The sequence below is a fragment of the Mesoplodon mirus genome (assembly GCF_964341445.2).
Source record: "Mesoplodon mirus genome assembly, chromosome: 6".
Taxonomy (NCBI): Eukaryota; Metazoa; Chordata; class Mammalia; order Artiodactyla; family Ziphiidae; genus Mesoplodon; species Mesoplodon mirus.
In genome coordinates this window covers 79,803,568-79,821,869 of record NC_138982.1, presented here as the reverse complement: position 1 = coordinate 79,821,869, position 18,302 = coordinate 79,803,568, and the positions used below count along the sequence as shown (strand labels likewise).

Below are 18,302 nucleotides of genomic sequence, written 5' to 3'. Positions count from 1 at the left end.
CGTGTTAGCTGTACTCACTCTCAGTGCCTCAGAAATCATTCCTATACCCCTCCTGGGGCATTCCCACCCTCCACTGATATTCCAGTCAGAGCTCCTTTCACAGCCTGCACACATTCCACAGGTCCCAGCACTTCTGTTCCATTTATGCCCTTCATCAGGTCGTTCACCACTCACACCATCACAGCAACTTCCCTCGGGTTGTACCAACACCCAGAGTCAGTCGCAAGAGAGGAGACAAGTCTCAATTGAAACCTTCCTTTTTATTTATTTATTTATTAAACAAATTTATTTATTTATTTATTTATGGCTGTGTTGGGTCTTCATTTCTGCTGGCAGGCTTTCTCTAGTTGCGGCGAGCAGGGGCTACTCTTTGTTGCGGTGCGCGGGCTTCTCATTGTGGTGGCTTCTCTTGTTGCAGAGCACAGGCTCTAGGCACTCAGGCTTCAGTAGTTGTGGCTCGCGAGCCCTAGAGCACAGGCTCAGTAGTTGTGGCGCACGGGCGCCCTGGGATCTTCCCGGACCAGGGATCGAACCTGTGTCCCCTGCACTGGCAGGCAGATTATTAACCACTGCACCATCAGGGAAGTCCAAAACCTTCCTTTTCAAATTAATGAACAAACTAATGTAGGTAAACAATTAAAATTATGAACTTGAGGCCTGGGAAGCAAAGAGGACTTCCAGTTGCCTTGGGGGCATCTGAAAGGTCCTCCGGGCCTGATACTGTACTATTTGAATTCCTAAGTGCTTGAGAAATGACTGCTTTGTGGTGATTACAAGGGACCAAAAGTGGGGGAAATTAGGGAGATTCACGTCCTTAAAGGAGTGAGGTAAGATTTTTTTTTAATGGGGTTTGAGGATGATTAAGCTGGCAGTGTATGTAAGATCCATTGGAGTGGGGGAGAACTAAAAATTGAACAACCAGCCAAGGGCTCTGGGAGTGATGTAATAGGAAGAAATAAGGTCTGGACAAGGGTAGTAACCATGAGAATGACCTTCCTGATAGAGGAAGGATGAACAGTTGAGTGACTCTTGTACACTAGACACGTACCCTATCTCATTTGATCCTCACACAATCCTATGGGTTATGATGAGCCCCATTTTATGGATGAATAAATTACCTTTAGGGAGATTCAATAACTTGTCAAAAATTACTCAGCAGAACATGAGAGTGTTCATTAATTTACTTTATTTTATTTTTATTTTTTAATTTTTTGGCCGCTCCGTGCAGTTTATGGGATCGTAATTCCCTGACCAGGGATTAAACCTGCGCTCTCAGCAATGAAAGAGCAGAGTCCTAACCACTGGACCACGAGGGAATTCCCTCATTAATTTACTTTAGATTGGGTGTGTCAGGTAAGAACTCTGTGGAGGTAGCAGGTAAGGTGAAATCTGAATAGCAAGAAGCAACCCATAAGCAATTAAAGAGCAAGGGAAGAATTCTCTTGGGAGAAAGAACAAGTACAGGAATGAGGAATGAGCAGCAAGGCTGGAGCTAAGTGCTCAAGGGAGAGAGGTGAGGTAAAAGAGGCAAGCAAGGGACATTCATGTAGGGCCCTGTAGGCCAAGAAAATAACATCAGAGCTTATTCCTTGTGATGGGATAGAATACCCTAAAGATTTTAAGCAGGGAAGTAATGATCTAATATTAAAAGTTGCTGGGACTTCCCTGGTGGTGCAGTGTTTAAGAATCCACCTGCCAATGCAGGAGACATAGGTTCGAGCCCTGGTCCGGGAAGATCCCACGTGCCGTGGAGCAACTAAGCCCGTGAGCCACAACTACTGAGCCTGTGCTCTGGAGCCCGCAAGCCACAACTACTGAGCCCACATGCCACAACTACTGAAGCCCACGCACCTAGAGCCCGTGCTCCACAACAAGAGAAGCCACCGCAATGAGAAGCCTGTGCACCACAATGAAGAGTAGCCCCTGCTCACTACAACCAGAGAAAGCCCATACACGGCAACGAAGACCCAACGCAGCCAAAAAAAAAAAAAAGTTGTTAAAATCACTCTTTCTGCTGATGAATGGGCATCAAAATGGGAGGAGTAAGACTGATTATAAGGCTGTTTCCCCAGACTGGATGAGAGATGATGGTGCTTGGACCTGGGCCTGGTGGTGGAGATTGAAAGAAATGGATAGATTTGCCAACTGCCCTTTCAGATCTTTCTCCTAGGCCTTCCCACCTAACTGGGCAGTAGTTTCTTTGTGATTGGGACATAATATCAGGCTCATCTAGCTCTCAAACTTGAACTTACAGTAGAATCAGCTGGTAGGTCTGATTTGGTAGGGCCCAATAATGTACATTTCTAACCAGTTCCCAGGTAATTCTGATGCTATTAGTCTAGGTACCACATTTTAAGGACCACTTTCTAGTTGACTTGCCTTTGCTTATTAACTTCTCCTTTCTGAGTGATCCGCAAAGCACCACAACCTGTGTCAAATAGTGTCTGCTCCCCTGCCAAGTTCTAAATTCTCCTCTATTTCTTTAAAGAAATATTCATCCCCCAAACTCACGCACCTGGTCCTTTTACCTACTCATATTCTAGTTAAACTTCATACAGTACAATCAGTAAAATCTAGTTCTGTGCAGCTCTCTCAACTATTTAAATCTAAAGTATATTATTTTGTCTCCTCTAGACAGAACTTTAAAACAAATTTTGGGGGCTTCCCTGGTGGTGCAGTGGTTGGGAAGCCACCTGCCAATGCAGGGGACACAGGTTTGAGCTCTGGTACAGGAAGATCCCACATGCTGCAGAGCAACTAAACCCGTGCACCACAACTACTGAGCCTGCGGTCTAGAGCCCACGTGCCACAACTACTGAAGCCCGCGTGCCTAGAACCCGTGCTCTGCAAAGAGAAGCCACCACAATGAGAAGCCCGTGCACCACAACGAAGGGTAGCCCCCGCTCGCCAAAACTAGTGAAAGCCCGTGTGCAGCAATGAGGACCCAGCTCAGCCATAAATAAATAAATAAACAAACAAATAAATAAATAAATTTATGTTTTAAAAAATGGTCAAAATCGTACATTAAAAAAAAACATATTTTGGGGAGAGTGTTTTTGGCCATAGACTTGATTGAAGTTCATTTTTAAGAGGAGGGAATGTATGTATTGCCTTTTCAGACAGGAAGCAAGAATTTAAAGGTGAATATAGGGGCATAGAAACTGAAGGGGAAAATGTCACCTGGATAACCATACTCTGTTTCAGGCATAGAATTTTGTCAGCTTTTTCACAGTGAAGAGTTTCTATAATCTATATGCTTTGATTTGGTAGGTATTTCATTTTAAATGTCAGACTCCATACTATAGTGCAGATTTTTTTTAATGATAATGGCAGATAAACACCTGAAAATTTGTTTAATTGTTTTTAATTAATGAATTAATTTATTTATTTTTGGCTGCCTTGGGTCTTCGTTACTGTGAGTGGGCTTTCTCTAGTTGCGGCGATGGGGGGCTAATCCTCGTGGCAGTGTGCGGGCTTCTCATTGCAGTGGCTTCTCTTGTTGCAGAGCATGGGCTCTAGGTGCACAGGCCTCAGTAGTCGTGGCACATGGGCTCAGTAGTTGTGGATCATGGTCTCTAGAGCACAGGCTCAGTAGTTGAGGTGCACAGGCTTAGTTGCTCCGCGGCATGTGGGATCTTCCTGGACCAGGGATCAAACCCGTGTCCACTGCAATGGCAGGAGGATTCTTAACCACTGTGCCACCAGGGAAGTTCCTATAGTGCAGATTTTTAACCTTAAAAATCTTCCCTGCCACATTTGTATTCCCTGAAATGCAAAGGCATGGGACCTGTTCAGTCTTCTTGTTTTCTCTATTCAGAAGGGCACAGTATGGGTTGTGGTCCAGAGGAGGACAAAAAAAAAAAAAAAATTCATCATAGGCATGGAGGTGCTTCCTAATGTGAAGCATCCAGCTTCTCTACAATTTGGAAAGGTTATACAGGTAGAGACACCTTTCTGTGCCCCAACTGGGGGAAAAAAGGCTTTCCCCTTACAGACTCTAGCCATGGGCTTGCATTCTCCCCAAATCATGGAGATGGACCACAGATGTCTCTATGGGTCTCTGATGGACACAGTGTGATGTAGCAGACAGTAGAGTTTGAAGCAAGACAAACTTAGGCTTCTTTGTGCCTCAGTGTCCTTATCAGTAAACTGGAGATGGTAATACCCACCTCACATTATTATTGTGAGGATTAAATGAGATGTTATGTAAACGCACATGTTAAGCACTAATATTTTATTTCTCTTCCACTATGACATCCAAAATGGAGAAATCACTCCACCTGGGAAAGTCAGACAGACCCCATGGAGGATAAGAATCCAGTCACTGCACAGGAACAGAAATTGGGAGAACAGGGCATCTCATGTCACAAGACAACCAATGATAAATCTAATTTGATTAAATTGAGGCAACACCAGCTGACTCCAACCTAAGGTGACCAATCAGCTGTCTAAGTTTGCCTGGGAATAAGAGGTTTCCTGGGACCTGGGACTTTCAGTGCTCAAGCCAGGAGAGACCAAGGCAAACCAGGATGATTGGTTACCCTGTTTCTCCAGCAATAATTAGACTATCAACCATTTTGGATTGTCCTTTATCGCAGTGGGAAAGATTTCCTCCAGATATACAACAAAAGGTTCAGATGTGATTTCTTTATGCCCTTAGCTATATTTGTCTTTCTCCTTTCCTCCACTGACAAATGTCTCCAAAAATTCATCTCCACTCAGTGTCTTTCTGCTCAGCACATACCTTCTCTCAAAGTCACCCATCTGGGGCAGCTCCAGAGCCTGGCAGAAGATCTTTAAATAGCAACATAAAGCAACAGCATCTTTGTTGCCTGCCTGCATTGCTTTTCTTTTCTCTTAAAGGAATATTTTCAAATAACCTCCCAAGAGATGGAGAGCAATAAGATTCCACCACAAATGTTCCCAGTTTCAATAACGCTGTTGCTAAGAACCATCTTTATAATGCTGAAGGATAAGAAATGATTGGCAACAAGTACCTACTGTGTAGCACAGGGAATTATACTCAATATTTTGTAATAACCTATAAGGGAAAATAATCTGAAAAAATTGATATAGATGTATATATAACTGAATCACTTTGCTGTACACCTGAAACTAACACAACATTGTAAATCAACTATTCTTCAATTAAAAAAAGAAGAAGGAGTAGAGGAAGAGGAAGAAGAGGGAGAAAAAGAAATGATTGGGCTTAGAGTTCATCACTATTGTCCCTCCAGCCAGACACATGCCTGCTGATAGGGGCAGAGTTCTCACTACATACATTGAGTGCACAGAACTAGCCAGGGCTGCTTTGCCCTTGCTGGAAACTGGGCTCAACTTTGTGACAGAACCTGGTTGGCAAATATGAAGTTGGACATTCCTGGTGCTGTTAGCTTTCTTCACATAACCTTACTCCATTTGTGATCTGCCTCTTCTTCCCCACCTAAAAACCAACAAGGGACCTTGAGTCATCCAGAGTCTATTCTTGCTGAATGTCTGTTATGAATAGAAAGCCGATGATCACATTCTCCCAGCCAGGGCACAGGCCCTGCCAACATTGGAGTGTGTGCTTAATAGCTTTCTCCTCTACTCCAAACAAATGCTAGATTTTGAATGGCCAAGGGTCCCACCTCACAGCTGAAATGCAAATGCTCTGGCAAGGGCTCCTTGGGGAACTGCCATGAGCAGTGGCATTGTCATTCCTGTTCTTAACCTCACAGCAGCATTGGAGGCCATCACTCACCCTTTTCTTTACATCTGGCAACATAGTCCTGACTCTCTTAGCTCACTGGTCTCTCCTTCTCTGGCTCTGCTTCTTCTTATTGTCCCCAAAGTGGTCCTACCTAGCCTTGTACTTCATGGCTCAGATTTCTATTCTGTGTTCTCACCTCCCCAGTTATGGCTTCCTCTTACTTTTAAGTGGATAATTCTCAAGTCTGAATCTCTATATTCTAACCCCTCATCTTCCCACACACATGATCTGTCATCACCTAAAGCAACTTGTATTACACTCGCTGGACCCATTTTTCTTCCCAAAACAGTTCCCTCCTTAGACCTCTATTTTTCTCAGAATTACACCCAACATTCTCTCTTCTTAGTTCACTTTCTTGGCATCACCTTTGACTCTTCTTCTTCCCCTATCTCCAGCCAGAAACAAAAATGTTAGTTGATCATCCCTTGTAATGTCTCCTGTCTGTCTCATCTTGCCTATTTCTACTGTCATCAGTCTCACAATCTCAGCTTCCATCATGTTCTCTACATAGCAGTTTCTAACTCTAGGTCTTTCCACTCCATTCTTCCACTACTACTGGTTAACACCCCAATTACAATGGTAAATGGTTCCTTATTGAATACCAAATAATTCTAGATGCTTGAGCCTAATATTTATGAATTTCTATAAGTCCATAATGGGCTTTTCCCTCCCAGGAGTGATCTGGAATATGGCAGGAGCCTACCTGAATGTTAAATTGTATGTTAAAAGATCAAGTAGCTAGACTCTTGCATACAAAGGATGTGCTCTTTGCCTGATCCTATTCTGCTCCATCTCAGTCCTACCCTCACAGCCTTTCCACCCTGCTCAGCTCCCTCTCTGTCTGATTAATCTTCTAGTTAACCCTGAAGCTACTGATGGTCAGGCTGACTATTAGGGTATGAGGTATCCCTCTATAGCTTAAGAGGGATTCTGGCGTGATCCCTCTTTCACTCTTATAGTGCATGAGTCATCTGGGGAATGTGTTAAGAATGTAAATTCCAGGATACACCCTTCGCTCAGGTCAGGGGTGCAGCCAGCATCTATAGTAGTGTTGTCCAATAGAGTAGCTACTGAACACTTGAAGTGTAGCTAATATGACTTGAGGAACTGAATTATTAATTCTAGTTCATTTTGATTAATTTAAATTTAAATAGCCACATGTGGCCAGTGGCTACCATATTGAACAGTGGGGATCTATATATTTAACAAGAATCACAGCTGATTCTAATGAACAATAGTGTTTAAAGCCACTTTAACAAGCAGTCCAGGTGACCCTTATGCTCACTTACTGGTACATAGTAGGTAATCAAAAATGTTTGTTGAATGAATGGATGAACAGATGAATACATGAATGAACTAGCATACAATTTCCTTGAGATTTAAGGCTGTCTCTTCTAAAAAAGAAAAGTTGAGGGGGATTTTCCAGAGGAAAAGAGGCTAAAAGGATTTAACAAACAAATGTAATAAATTAACCTTAAAGGGATCCTGGTTCAAAACTGAGTTGTTTTTTTAAAAGTACAGAAGATATTTTGGAGATAATTGGGGAAATTTGAATATAGACAGCATGTTACATGATATTAGAAAATTATTTTTAGTTTTCTTAGGTGAGATAATGTTACTGTAGTTACAAAAAATGTCTTTATTCTTAGGAAATACATGCTGAAGTGCTTACAGATGAAGTATCATGACATCAGCAACTTATCTTCAAGTGGTTCGGCAAACAGTGTGTGTGTGTGTGTGTGTGTGTGTGTGTGTTGAGAGAGAGAGAAGGTGAAAGGGGCAAAATGTTAACAATTGTTGTATCTAGGTAGAGTATATTTGACTGCAAAATGTGGGCCAGGACACCTACCTCCAGGGTGGTGGAAGAATACGTGAAGTCTCTTTGGCCCCTGTTAAAACAGATAAAATACTTTTCTTACTAATCATTCATATTTGTATTTTTATATTTTCCCCTAGATTTACAAAGCAAGAAGAAATTTGGAAGCTATGGTAAGTACCAGGTGCTTATTGGAACTTTACCTTTCACAGGTCCAGGTCTGGCTTCATTTAGCCTGTAGCCCAAGCATCTGGCAGATTTATCCTTTTGGTCTGATGACATATATTGGCTTTTTGCCAAACCACAGATGCTAGAGCAGAACCTAGAAGAAACCGACACAGAATAGGGGGGAAATCAGAGACCTGAGAAAGATCTGTGAGCAAAGATTTTTAGTAAAACTTTACATATGAAAAAGCAAAAAATCCAGGTATAATCTAAATGGCTAACAATTCCTTCATTCAGCAAATATTACTGAGTGCTTACAATGGTCCAGGCCTTGTGACAGGTGCTGGGGACCAAGATGTAAACAAAATCAGACATGCCCCACGTCCTCCCAGCATACTCTCTAGTGGTAGCTGGTTAAATGAATGACAGAACACTCATTCTGGAATGTTACACTGCCATTATGAAGAAAGTTTGCAAAGAAAAATTAATAAAACAGCCTAGACATGTCATAATAGCAAGTTAAAGCAGAATGCAAAATTGTATTCATAGTATTAACTGTGTCATATAAATCCTCCACAACCCACAACTCAAAAATAGCAATTGTCAACCCTGTAGCCCATTACTTTCACCTTTGTTTTTTTTCTATTCTCAGCACAGCTAATACGTAGAATAAACTATTGGGAAATAAAGAGAAGAGTATTGATAGCTGTTACTTCTAGGTTGTGTGGGATTATGAGTATTTTTGCTTTCTTCTTATGATTTTCTATATTTTTCAAGCTTCCTACAATAAACATGAATAAACAGGAAATAAGTCAATTAAAACTTAAACACTCACAGACATGCATAGAGCTTCTCTTCCAGCAGTCATTTGTTTTCTCTTTCCCCTTGCCTTTGGTGTCTCCAGCGTAGGGCGCGCAGGCCTCCACCAGGGCAGCACAGGCACTGTGACAGATGCTTCAACCGTCACTGCCACATGCCTGTGGAGGCTGGTGTCTCCTGCCTGGTGATAAACTGCCACCTGTCCTGCGGCGCTACCTTCCACATGTGCAAAGAGGCAGAGCACGAGCTCTTGTGCCCTTTAGAACAGGTTCCGTGCCTCAACTCCGAGTATGGCTGCCCCCTTTCCATTTCCCGTCACAAGCTGGCCAAGCACCTGCAAGTGTGCCCTGCCAGCGTGGTCTGCTGCTCCATGGAGTGGAACCGCTGGCCAAACATGGACTCTGGAACAGCCCTTCATGAGAACATCATGAAAGAGACTCCCAATGAGGAGTGCTTGGACACAGCCCTGGCCCTCCAAGACCAGAAGGTCCTCTTTAGATCTCTGAAAATGGTAGAACTTTTCCCAGAAACTAGAGAACCCATGGAAGAGGAACCTACCATGAATGGTGAAGCCAGCTGGAAGGAAATGGAAGGAGCGGTGGGTGGGGCAGATGCTGGTTTGGTAACAAGCGGCTCTCTGTCAACCACCAACGGAGAGGTGGCAGAGCTGAGTCAAGAAGAACGAGAGGTATTAGCCAAAACCAAAGAAGGGATGGACCTAGCCAAGTTTGACAAGTGGGAAAATATGTTCAGCAAAGAGCATGCGGCCTCTGTTTTAACGAGCTCATCAGTGAGCAGTGAGAGCAAGAGCAGGGATGGCCCAGAGAAAGAACAGATTTCCAGCAGCAACAACATGGTAGAAAAGAGCGCTGCCAAAGGGAAAGAATCACAGGAAGACCAGAAGCAGCAGGACTTTCATGCAGCCATAGAAAAGTCAGGGTTTGCCCCTTGGCAGGATGGTGTTCTGGAAAGACTGAAAACAGCTGTGGATGCAAAGGACTATAATATGTACCTGGTGCACAATGGGAGGATGCTTATTCACTTTGGTCAGATGCCTGCTTGTACACCTAAAGAGAGAGACTTTGTTTATGGCAAACTTGAGGCTCAGGAAGTGAAAACTGTTTACACCTTCAAAGTTCCCGTGAGCTACTGCTGGAAGCGGGCTCACCTCGGAGATACCTTGTTGAGTTCTAGGCCAAGTGAACACAAGGCAGTGGATACTTTGGATTTAGGGATCACTGTGGAGGACCTGCCCAAATCAGATCTCATCAAGACCACCCTGCTGTGTGCTCTGGAAAGAGAACTCAAAGGTCATGTCATCTCTGAATCCAGGAGCATTGATGGGGTGTTCATGGATTTTGCTACACAGACATACAGTTTTGAGCCAGAACAATTTTCCTCTAGGACGGTGCTGGCTGACCTTCTAACCAATGCCAATCTGAATGGGCTCCATATGGAGCTCCACAGTGAGTGTGTGACCAGGAGACACAACAAGAGCAGTTCTGCCTTTACTTTCACTTGCAACAAATTCTTCAGGAGGGATGAATTCCCCCTACATTTCAAGAATGTCCACACAGACATTCAGTCATGTCTCAATGGTTGGTTCCAGCACCGATGCCCCCTTGCCTACTTGGGATGTACCTTTATTCAAAACCATTTCTGTCCCCCAGGGAAAAAGGCAAAAGTAATCTATAGTCAGGAGCTCAAGACCTTTGCCATCAAGCCGGAGGTTGCTTCAGAGCTGAGTGAGGGAGGGAACAACCATCTCTCAGGCCGTGAAGGAAAAAACCAGAATTCTCTAACCAGCCTGCCCCTGGAGGTCTTGCAGTACATTGCTGGGTTCTTAGACAGCATCAGCCTATCCCAGCTCTCCCAGGTGTCCGTGCTGATGAGGAATATCTGTGCCACTTTGTTACAAGAGAGAGGGATGGTCCTCCTGAAGTGGAAGAAGAAGAGGTATTCCCATGGAGGCACCTCGTGGAGAGTTCACAGAAAGGCAAGTAAATAGTCATTCACTTATTCATTCATTCAACAAGTATTTACTAAGGGCCTTCTGTGCACCAAGCAGTGTACTAGGCACTGAGATTGTACTAGGTTACTGGGAATAAAACAGTCTATGAACTCAAAGAGGTCAGCGTAGTAGAGGAGACAGATCCATAAACATAAAAATGGCAATACAAATGGTAATGCCTATTTATGAATGTGTCCTGCATGTCTTCCATTTGCTCACATGATCAATTCTCCATCGTGATCTGTCCCCCAGGAGGCTGATCTTTACAGACTAGCTTAACCAGCTCCCCTGCCCCCCAGCTTCCAGTTGGGCTAATCTAACGGGAGTGTATCAGCAGGAGATGGTCAGGAGGGAGAAGCGTGAGGTTGACATAGCTATTCTTCTGGCTTCCTCCCTGCATGCATTCTCCCCTCCACGACATTTTGCACTGGCCATGTCCCTCCAGCTGTATCTGATATCTGATAGGTTACTGATTCTGGGTTCCATTGACTTCCTTCCTCCCTTTCAGGCCTAGGGTAGTAACACTCTAGATTGTTACTAGCCTGGGTTTTCTATACCCTGCCCACACATTTGTATATCATTCCTTTTTAAAATTCTCTTCAGATTACCCAGTTTGAGTGTGCCATCTGTTTTCTGCCTGGACTCCAACTGATACAATATGCCAACAAATCCTCCTCAGCCCTATGTCAACTAATTTATTTACAAACAAGTTTTGCCCCTGTTGAATTCATTTTGAAATTCTAAAATAATTTGGTCCACTGATTTCCCCTGGTTCAAATGCTTATTAATTTTTTAAAAAAAAACTCTGCTGCATAGATCAAAGAATCTTTCCCTTTGGAAAAACCTCATCCCCTTTTCCCAATCAGGTTAGGCTTGCTTAACTGTATTGTAAGTTCTACTGGCTTGTACTCTATAGAAGTGAAACTCCCAATTCATCATATCCAAGGTGCCGTAGCACCGTAGCATCCTCTCTTATGGTACATATATTGGTAATGTGAATCACAAATTCATGATGCCCATTTAGGTCAGTAATTCCAAAATCTCACTGTTGAGTCTCTTCCCAGTATGTGGGTATATGCAAACTGGTATCAGGGAGTTAGGAGATGTTTACATCTAGTTTTATTGATTATGTCTAAAACATCTTGCATATATTCTATTATTTATTCCCTGAGTAGTCTTCTTCAAAAAATAATTATCAGACTCTCCCTCATGAATTCATGCTTGAATCCATGCCTGCAGTCCATGTTTTCATGACTGCCAACCAACCATGTGTTAGGCATAAACATGAATGAGACTAAGACCCTGCCTTTGGGAATTGTGTCGCCAAGATACAATGTATCATCTAGAACTACCTAATATCTTCCTCTGTAAAATCAAATGCAAATGATTTAAGTTACATACTAGAAATTTCATTATTTTTTGGCTCACATTTTTTCCCAATTCAGTGATTGCTGACCACTCTTAAATATCATTTGGGACAAACTAATTTCCTTGCAGAAAGGAAGAAAGAGAATTTAGTTGGAGCTAAAGAATGCTCATATTAAAATGGCCTTTTAAAGTACAAAGGGAAATAGTTCCAAGATCACAGGATACACTTTTCTTATATAGTAACAGTGACAAGAAACTGAGGGTGTAATGATCAGGTTGAAGGATATCAGATTATGCCTATCCTCATAGCCAGATTATAAAACTAGTGGCTTTGCCACCACATCCTAGGTGGAAAGGCCCACAGGGATTTGAGTGCCAGACTTCTAGATTTCTCCTAAGGTTTCTGTTCTACTGAGACTCTTATTAGTTAGCATAGTTTTAGTTTTAAGCAATAGAAAACCAACTTAACATGACAAACAATAAAGGGAATTTATTGGCCCATATAACTGAAGAGTGCAAAGGTGATGGCTTCAGGTATGGCTTGATCTAGCAGCTCAAGATGCCCCCAAATGACCTTTTTACTCTCTATTTCTTTTCTCTACTTCCTCGCTTGTGGCTCCACCCTAAGACACAGTTCTCCCTTCATGGTCCCTGGTGGCTGCCAGAAGCTCCTAAGACTGTAGCTTCCAAGTTCAAGCACAGAGGGGAAAAGAGAATCTGCTTCTTGGTATCACAAACAAAAGTTCTGGAGTAGAGTCTCATTGTCACTTGTCCTGATTTGAACCATATCTATTCTAGAACTAACCACTGTTCCTGGGGAGGTGGGGGATGGGGGAAGAGTGTATGTCAATAAGCAGATTGGTGTTAGTCATTTCCACACACCACATGGCTGGCTGGGATGATTATCAGTTGGAAGGGGGAACTAGGAATTGGATGCTGGAGAAAGGACTAACAAATGTATGCTGCAGCCACTAAATACTCTCAGGAATCTAAGAACAGGAAGAACAGAAAGGCATTTCCCCACACTGTTCAAATAAAGCCGGCCTGAGGGTATCACCCCAGTGTTTACTTTGGAACTTCTCTCTTTCCTCATAGATCTGGCAATTCAGCAGCCTCTTCTCCAAAATCAAGGGCTGGGAGTTTAATGAAGTTGCCTCCATGTCTGAGCACTTGAAGTCCTGTCCTTTCAACGTTGTAGAACACAAGACTGACCCGATTCTTTTGACCAGCATGTGTCAGCCCCATGAGCAGGCCCGAGAGACTTTAGTCACCACTTTTAAAGCCAGACCAAGAGGAAGACACACCTACTAAAGGCTCAGAAGCCACCATTCTTGGATTCCCACTCAAGGTTACTGAAAGTTCGACAGAGTTTGGTTATGAGAACTTCCTTCTGTAAACTGCAAATGTGCTTATTTGGGTGTTTTGGAACGTGCAATGTCCTTCAAAACCTGAGCAGCTGCACAATGCCGAAGAATTTCCTAAGCCATGGCTTGTATAACTGCTATAGTTCCATACTGATAACTTATTTTCTCCTTCCCCCCACACTTTTTTTCTAAAATAAATCAGTCTGTGAAGTATTTTAAATAGGTGACTTGAGGCCATTTGGAAGATGAGTCCAAGTCCTTAGGAGATGAGAGAGCCGTGAAATTCCATAACCAGCACAGGCCTGTGCATTTGTGGAGAGCTTTTCAGTTTATAAGCACTTCTAATGATATGGAGCAGGTAATGTAGGGATGGGGACTGACATACCTCCCAGGGCACCCAGGGTGAAGGCCACAGTTTGAAGTTTCTGGAGCTGGGGTTGTCTTGACAGCCAAGTCCAGGGCTTTTTTTACTTGCCCCACTGCCTCTAAGCCCAGACAGTCCAAACAGCCTGAAAGAATAAAGACCTAGGCTAAGAGCAACAGCCTGAGGACACCAAAGGCCAAAGGATGAGAGGTGGAAATGAGGTCCTAGAATGAAATTGTTGTGTAGAATCTTGGCAACATATAGAAGGACAGCCTTGAAAAATGAAGAAGAATCCAGAGGAGATATTATATTTATGGAGAAAATTAGGACCAAAAGCCAGAGCCTACTTTCAAACATTTTAATAGTGACTTGAGAGTCAAGGTTCTTTTCCTCTGAAAATTATGTTCTCCGTCTGGATTAGGGAGAGCACAGGCACGGGCCAGCACCACCTGGGCTAAGTGAAATGATCACGAGACACTAACACCAACTTCAGTGTCATGTCAGAATGCACAGGGTAGCCCAAGGAGACCTCGCATTTGGAAAAGTCCAGACAAGGCCCACTGCAGCTCCTGTGGTACCAGTCACCAGGGTCCTAGACATCACTTGAGTACCCCCTCGGGAATCTTGAGAAGGAAGACATCTGAACAGAGTGATTCCCTATAATTGCTCCTACCTATTGCTGGCCATGACTGCATTCTGTCAAAAATGTGTGACACTTCTGGGTTTTGGTAACAAATAGTTAAAACTTATGAGAACAAAAGTAAAATAAAAATACACAATAGAAGCTGGCATCCCCTAAAGCAGGGTTTCATGGAACTACTGACATTTTAGACTGGATAATTCTTTGTCATAAGGGACTGTCCCATGTGTTATAGGATGTTTAGCAACATCCTTGACCTCTATCCAATAGATACCAGTAGCACCCCTACAGCTATAACAACCAAAAATGTCTCCAGACATTGCTAAAAATTCTCTGGGAGCAAAATCACTCCTGATTGAGAACAACTGCCCTAAAGAATGACATGCCAATGGCAGTAAATTGGGATAAGCTTTTTAGTACAGCAAATTCTTATCTCACATAGTTATCTACAATGGTCATGATTTCATGCAGCTCTTCTTTCTTTACCAAATAGGTTTTAGACACATGATGATTTTAAGTTGGGAAGCAAATGGAGATGGTTTGTTTGGTGTGGCTTCACGTCCTTGGGTCACAGTGCAAAAAGCATATCCTATCAGCTCTCCAGGTATAGCTGAAGCCAGGAAGGCTGAGCTATTTATCTTAACCCTAACCCTAACCCTCACTCTAGCCCTAGCCCTAACACTAACCCTCTCTCCTTAACTGATGCCATTTTCCTAGCAGTCCTCAGCAAGTGAGAAAGAAGGGAAAAGGAGGATGGGCATTGTGGGGGAGCAGAGAACAAATAATTTAACCACCACCAACAAAAAAGAGTCTAGTCAATATAAATGTTTGTTATTGCCTGGGTTTCCCTCTGAACATGGTCCAGAGCTGGTATAGATGAAGTAGATGACACCCCTGAGAAGAGTCAAGAAGGCATTAAGGCAAATCCCAGAGTAGAAGTATGCTCATCTTCCATTATAATGTGCCACTTGGTACTATTCAGTAACGTAACTCTATTTTTCCTAATCCTTATTGTTTGGTTTATATTTCACATTTGTATATAAGGCGCCATTTTCTAAAACATATAACTAGAATATGAGCTGAGATCTTATTCAGTGAAGATGAATAACTGTGACAGCTAAGCAGTGAAGTGGGAGAAAAGGAACTGATCCAGGGTTCAGTTCCATGTGTTTTGAATCTAGTCCTTCCTATATGGAGGAAGAAAGTTCTGATAATCCATTTTGGGTTTCTTATTTTATTAGAAAAAGAAAGCAAGGGGAGCTGTAGACTAAGGGAGGTGAAAATCCGGGGCTACCGTGAGCTGCATGAGAAGTATAGAGAAAGGAAGAGAGCAGAGGGCTCTTCCTTGACGATCTGGGCAGCCCAGGGTTCAGGGGGGCATTCAGGAGACTAACCGCACTGCTCTGTGGGCCCCACCCTTCCAGGCACACTTTACTTTCCCAGCTGCTGCCTTCAGCACAATACTGAGCTGATCAACATCATCAAACACATCTTACAAGGTATCTAATTGTATATGTCACAGGAAACCAGAGTATTGCAGGTATCTACTGGCCTACACAATCAAGCACATTTTATGGTGAGAGGGCAACTGGAGAAAAAGGGAAGCCTTTAAGAGAGACGGTGGATTACACAGATGATTTGATTAGTGGGATGAAGCTGTACTGAGCAGCATGAGCAGCAAGCATCATCTGAGAGAGGAAAGACAGCTAGACACGGCTTCAGATTAAGAAGCAGCTAAGGAGAGTGAAAGGGGACTGTGGACCCAAGAATAGGAGCCTGGACAGGGAGGTGTCTGCGAGCAGAGCCCTTGAAGACAATCACCGCCAAGAAAGTCAGTCCAAGTAGAGATCAGCCGAATGTGGAGGGCGAGGTCTATAGAACTGAGGCAGAAAGGACTTTATTGCCTTAATAATATAAGGATCTGGAAAAGAAGTTTCTGTCTTATAATGAAGGGAAAAGTGAAAAGCAAGGTGGAACTTGGATGTAAGAATAAAACCACTGCAAAAGTCTGATCTATGTGTGATGTCAGATCAAACTGAAGTGAAGAATGAGATTGTGTATGTCTAGTGTGACTTACCTCTATACACTGGAAACCCCCATGTCTCTATAGGCAGAAATAAAAGCTGCTTTTCACTCTGAAAGTCTAACTGGGTGAATCTTATAAGTGAGGTGTAGAGACAGATGTGTGATTCACTGGCATAGAAGTCGCTGTGGAAACAAAGGAGTGTGTGTCTTGAAGAAAAGCCAAGGAATGAGCCTGAGGGATGCAGTGCTCTAAGCACATGGACAGCTCACCAATGAACTTTTAAGGACTTTTATAAAGTCCTGCAGCAACTATGGGTCTAAGACACAAATCCTAGCTCTTCCTTGATCCCACTGTCTTCTCCATCTTTGAAAGCTGAACCCAACTTCAGATACTGGTTATAGCACAGACTTCTATTTTCCACCAACCAAAGATCCCCGATACCAAATCCCTGACTTTCATTTCGATTTGATTTTGGTTTTGCCGAGGATCTCCTATTCTGGACCTTGCCGAGCCCAGTGGCCTGGGGGTTAGAATAAACTCACCATGTCCTGGCCTTTCACTCTCCCTCATCCCCATACTTTGCTTGGTGATTTGCTTTTTGCCTATCACTGGCCATCAAAAGGTCCTCACTTCTTCTCCTACCAGCAGCCTCAGCTCTGGACCACACAGAAACTTTATGAGCTTCCTCAATCTACCTTCTTACATGACCATCGATTTCATTCATCCAGCTACAAGGAAGCCTGGACTTTCTCTAGCAGAGGCCACTGTCACTCTAAATCCTCTTAACACCTCATTGTTTCTTTAGTTTTAGTCTTTTTCTCTTGGCTAAATCTTTTCCTCCTTTCTTTCCCCTAATTTGTGCTTTTGCCTCAAGAATCATTATGCATGAAAAGAGTGTAGTCATTACTCCCAGGCAGAAAGTGGCTGGCCTCTCACAACTGCTGAAGCCAACAGAAGTTGAACTATCTTATCGTGGACCCTTCCTGGTCCCTGTTCCCCTACCTTACTGCCATTCCCCAGGCCCATCTTGTTTTGCACTGGGTATCGGTAAAGTCTAAGGAAAGGGCACAGCCCTTGACATCCAGGGTGCAGAGTGATGGGCAGTGGAGGAGAGAGTTTTCTGGATATCCCTGAAAGATGGGAGGAGAATTGGAGCCATGAGAGTCAGGACCATTGAGGGCTGCATAAAAAGTACTATTTACCTCAGAATAGAGGTTAGCCATGGTCCCACTTTATTTCAACTTTAGGACTGAGCAGAGAGAAGATTCAGAGATATTTCTGCAGAGAAGGAAAGTGAGCAAACAGCACAACCAGGAAATATAAACATACCTTCCCAGGTAAGCAAACCAGGAAGCTCAGAGTTCACAAACAAAGGAAGGTAGAGCGGGGGGGTGGGTGTTAGAGGGGGGATTCATGTGGAAGGAGGCAGGACACAAGATAAACATCCCTGAGATCATCTAGGGTATCCAGGATAGACAGGACACCGAGGGGAAGGAGACCTCCTTCCTCATGCTGTCTCTGCCCCAAACCCTAATGGAGAGGGAGAGAGAGGTCTGTCTAGGGCTTCAGGCAACTCATGACGTCCTGTCGGACACTTGCAGCAGAAATGGAAAGCGGGGGGAGGCAGAGCCCCTTGGGACAAGGGAAGTCACAGTGCAGAAGACAGACAGCCACAGTTACTGGAGGAGCCGGACATAATTTGCAGGGAAGAGTCCAAAGTGGCCATGGCAACTTCCCCGCCACCAGCCCTCGTCCACCATCTCAATGTCAGTGATGATGTCATCTGGATCAAAGGAAATCTCATCACTTCCCTCTGGGGAGAAAAATAACAGGATATTAGGATGGTCAGGCAGAAATCCCTCCACCCCTGTGTCCCCTTTAAACCTCAGGAAGCGATATAGGCCTGTTCTTGATGCCAAGTCTGGGCCCTATCCTGACCCCAGAATCCATACCCCTTCTCATGTATCAAGGGCCTCC

At 43.6% G+C, this 18,302-nt stretch overlaps 2 protein-coding genes across 3 annotated transcripts in view; one reads left to right on the top strand and one right to left on the bottom strand.

The window, feature by feature from the left end:
• Positions 1 to 3,880: 3,880 nt before the first annotated feature.
• On the top strand, positions 3,881 to 13,664 carry FBXO40 (F-box protein 40; the record flags this gene model as incomplete). The annotated part of the gene is made up of 4 exons (XM_082624356.1): positions 3,881 to 3,940; positions 7,709 to 7,741; positions 8,581 to 10,548; positions 13,027 to 13,664. The coding sequence occupies 4 exons, from the start codon at positions 3,881 to 3,883 to the stop codon at positions 13,240 to 13,242; spliced, it is 2,277 nt and encodes a 758-aa protein (XP_082480482.1). The 3' UTR covers positions 13,243 to 13,664.
• A 128-nt stretch (positions 13,665 to 13,792) lies between these two features.
• HCLS1 (hematopoietic cell-specific Lyn substrate 1) overlaps positions 13,793 to 18,302 on the bottom strand; it is a 31,147-nt gene continuing 26,637 nt past the window's right edge. For both annotated transcript variants that reach the window (XM_082625701.1, XM_082625700.1), the window contains one exon: positions 13,793 to 18,138. In XM_082625701.1, coding sequence (XP_082481827.1) covers positions 18,002 to 18,138 — 137 coding nt within the window. In that variant the 3' untranslated portion in view covers positions 13,793 to 18,001. The remainder of the gene's footprint in view (positions 18,139 to 18,302) is intronic.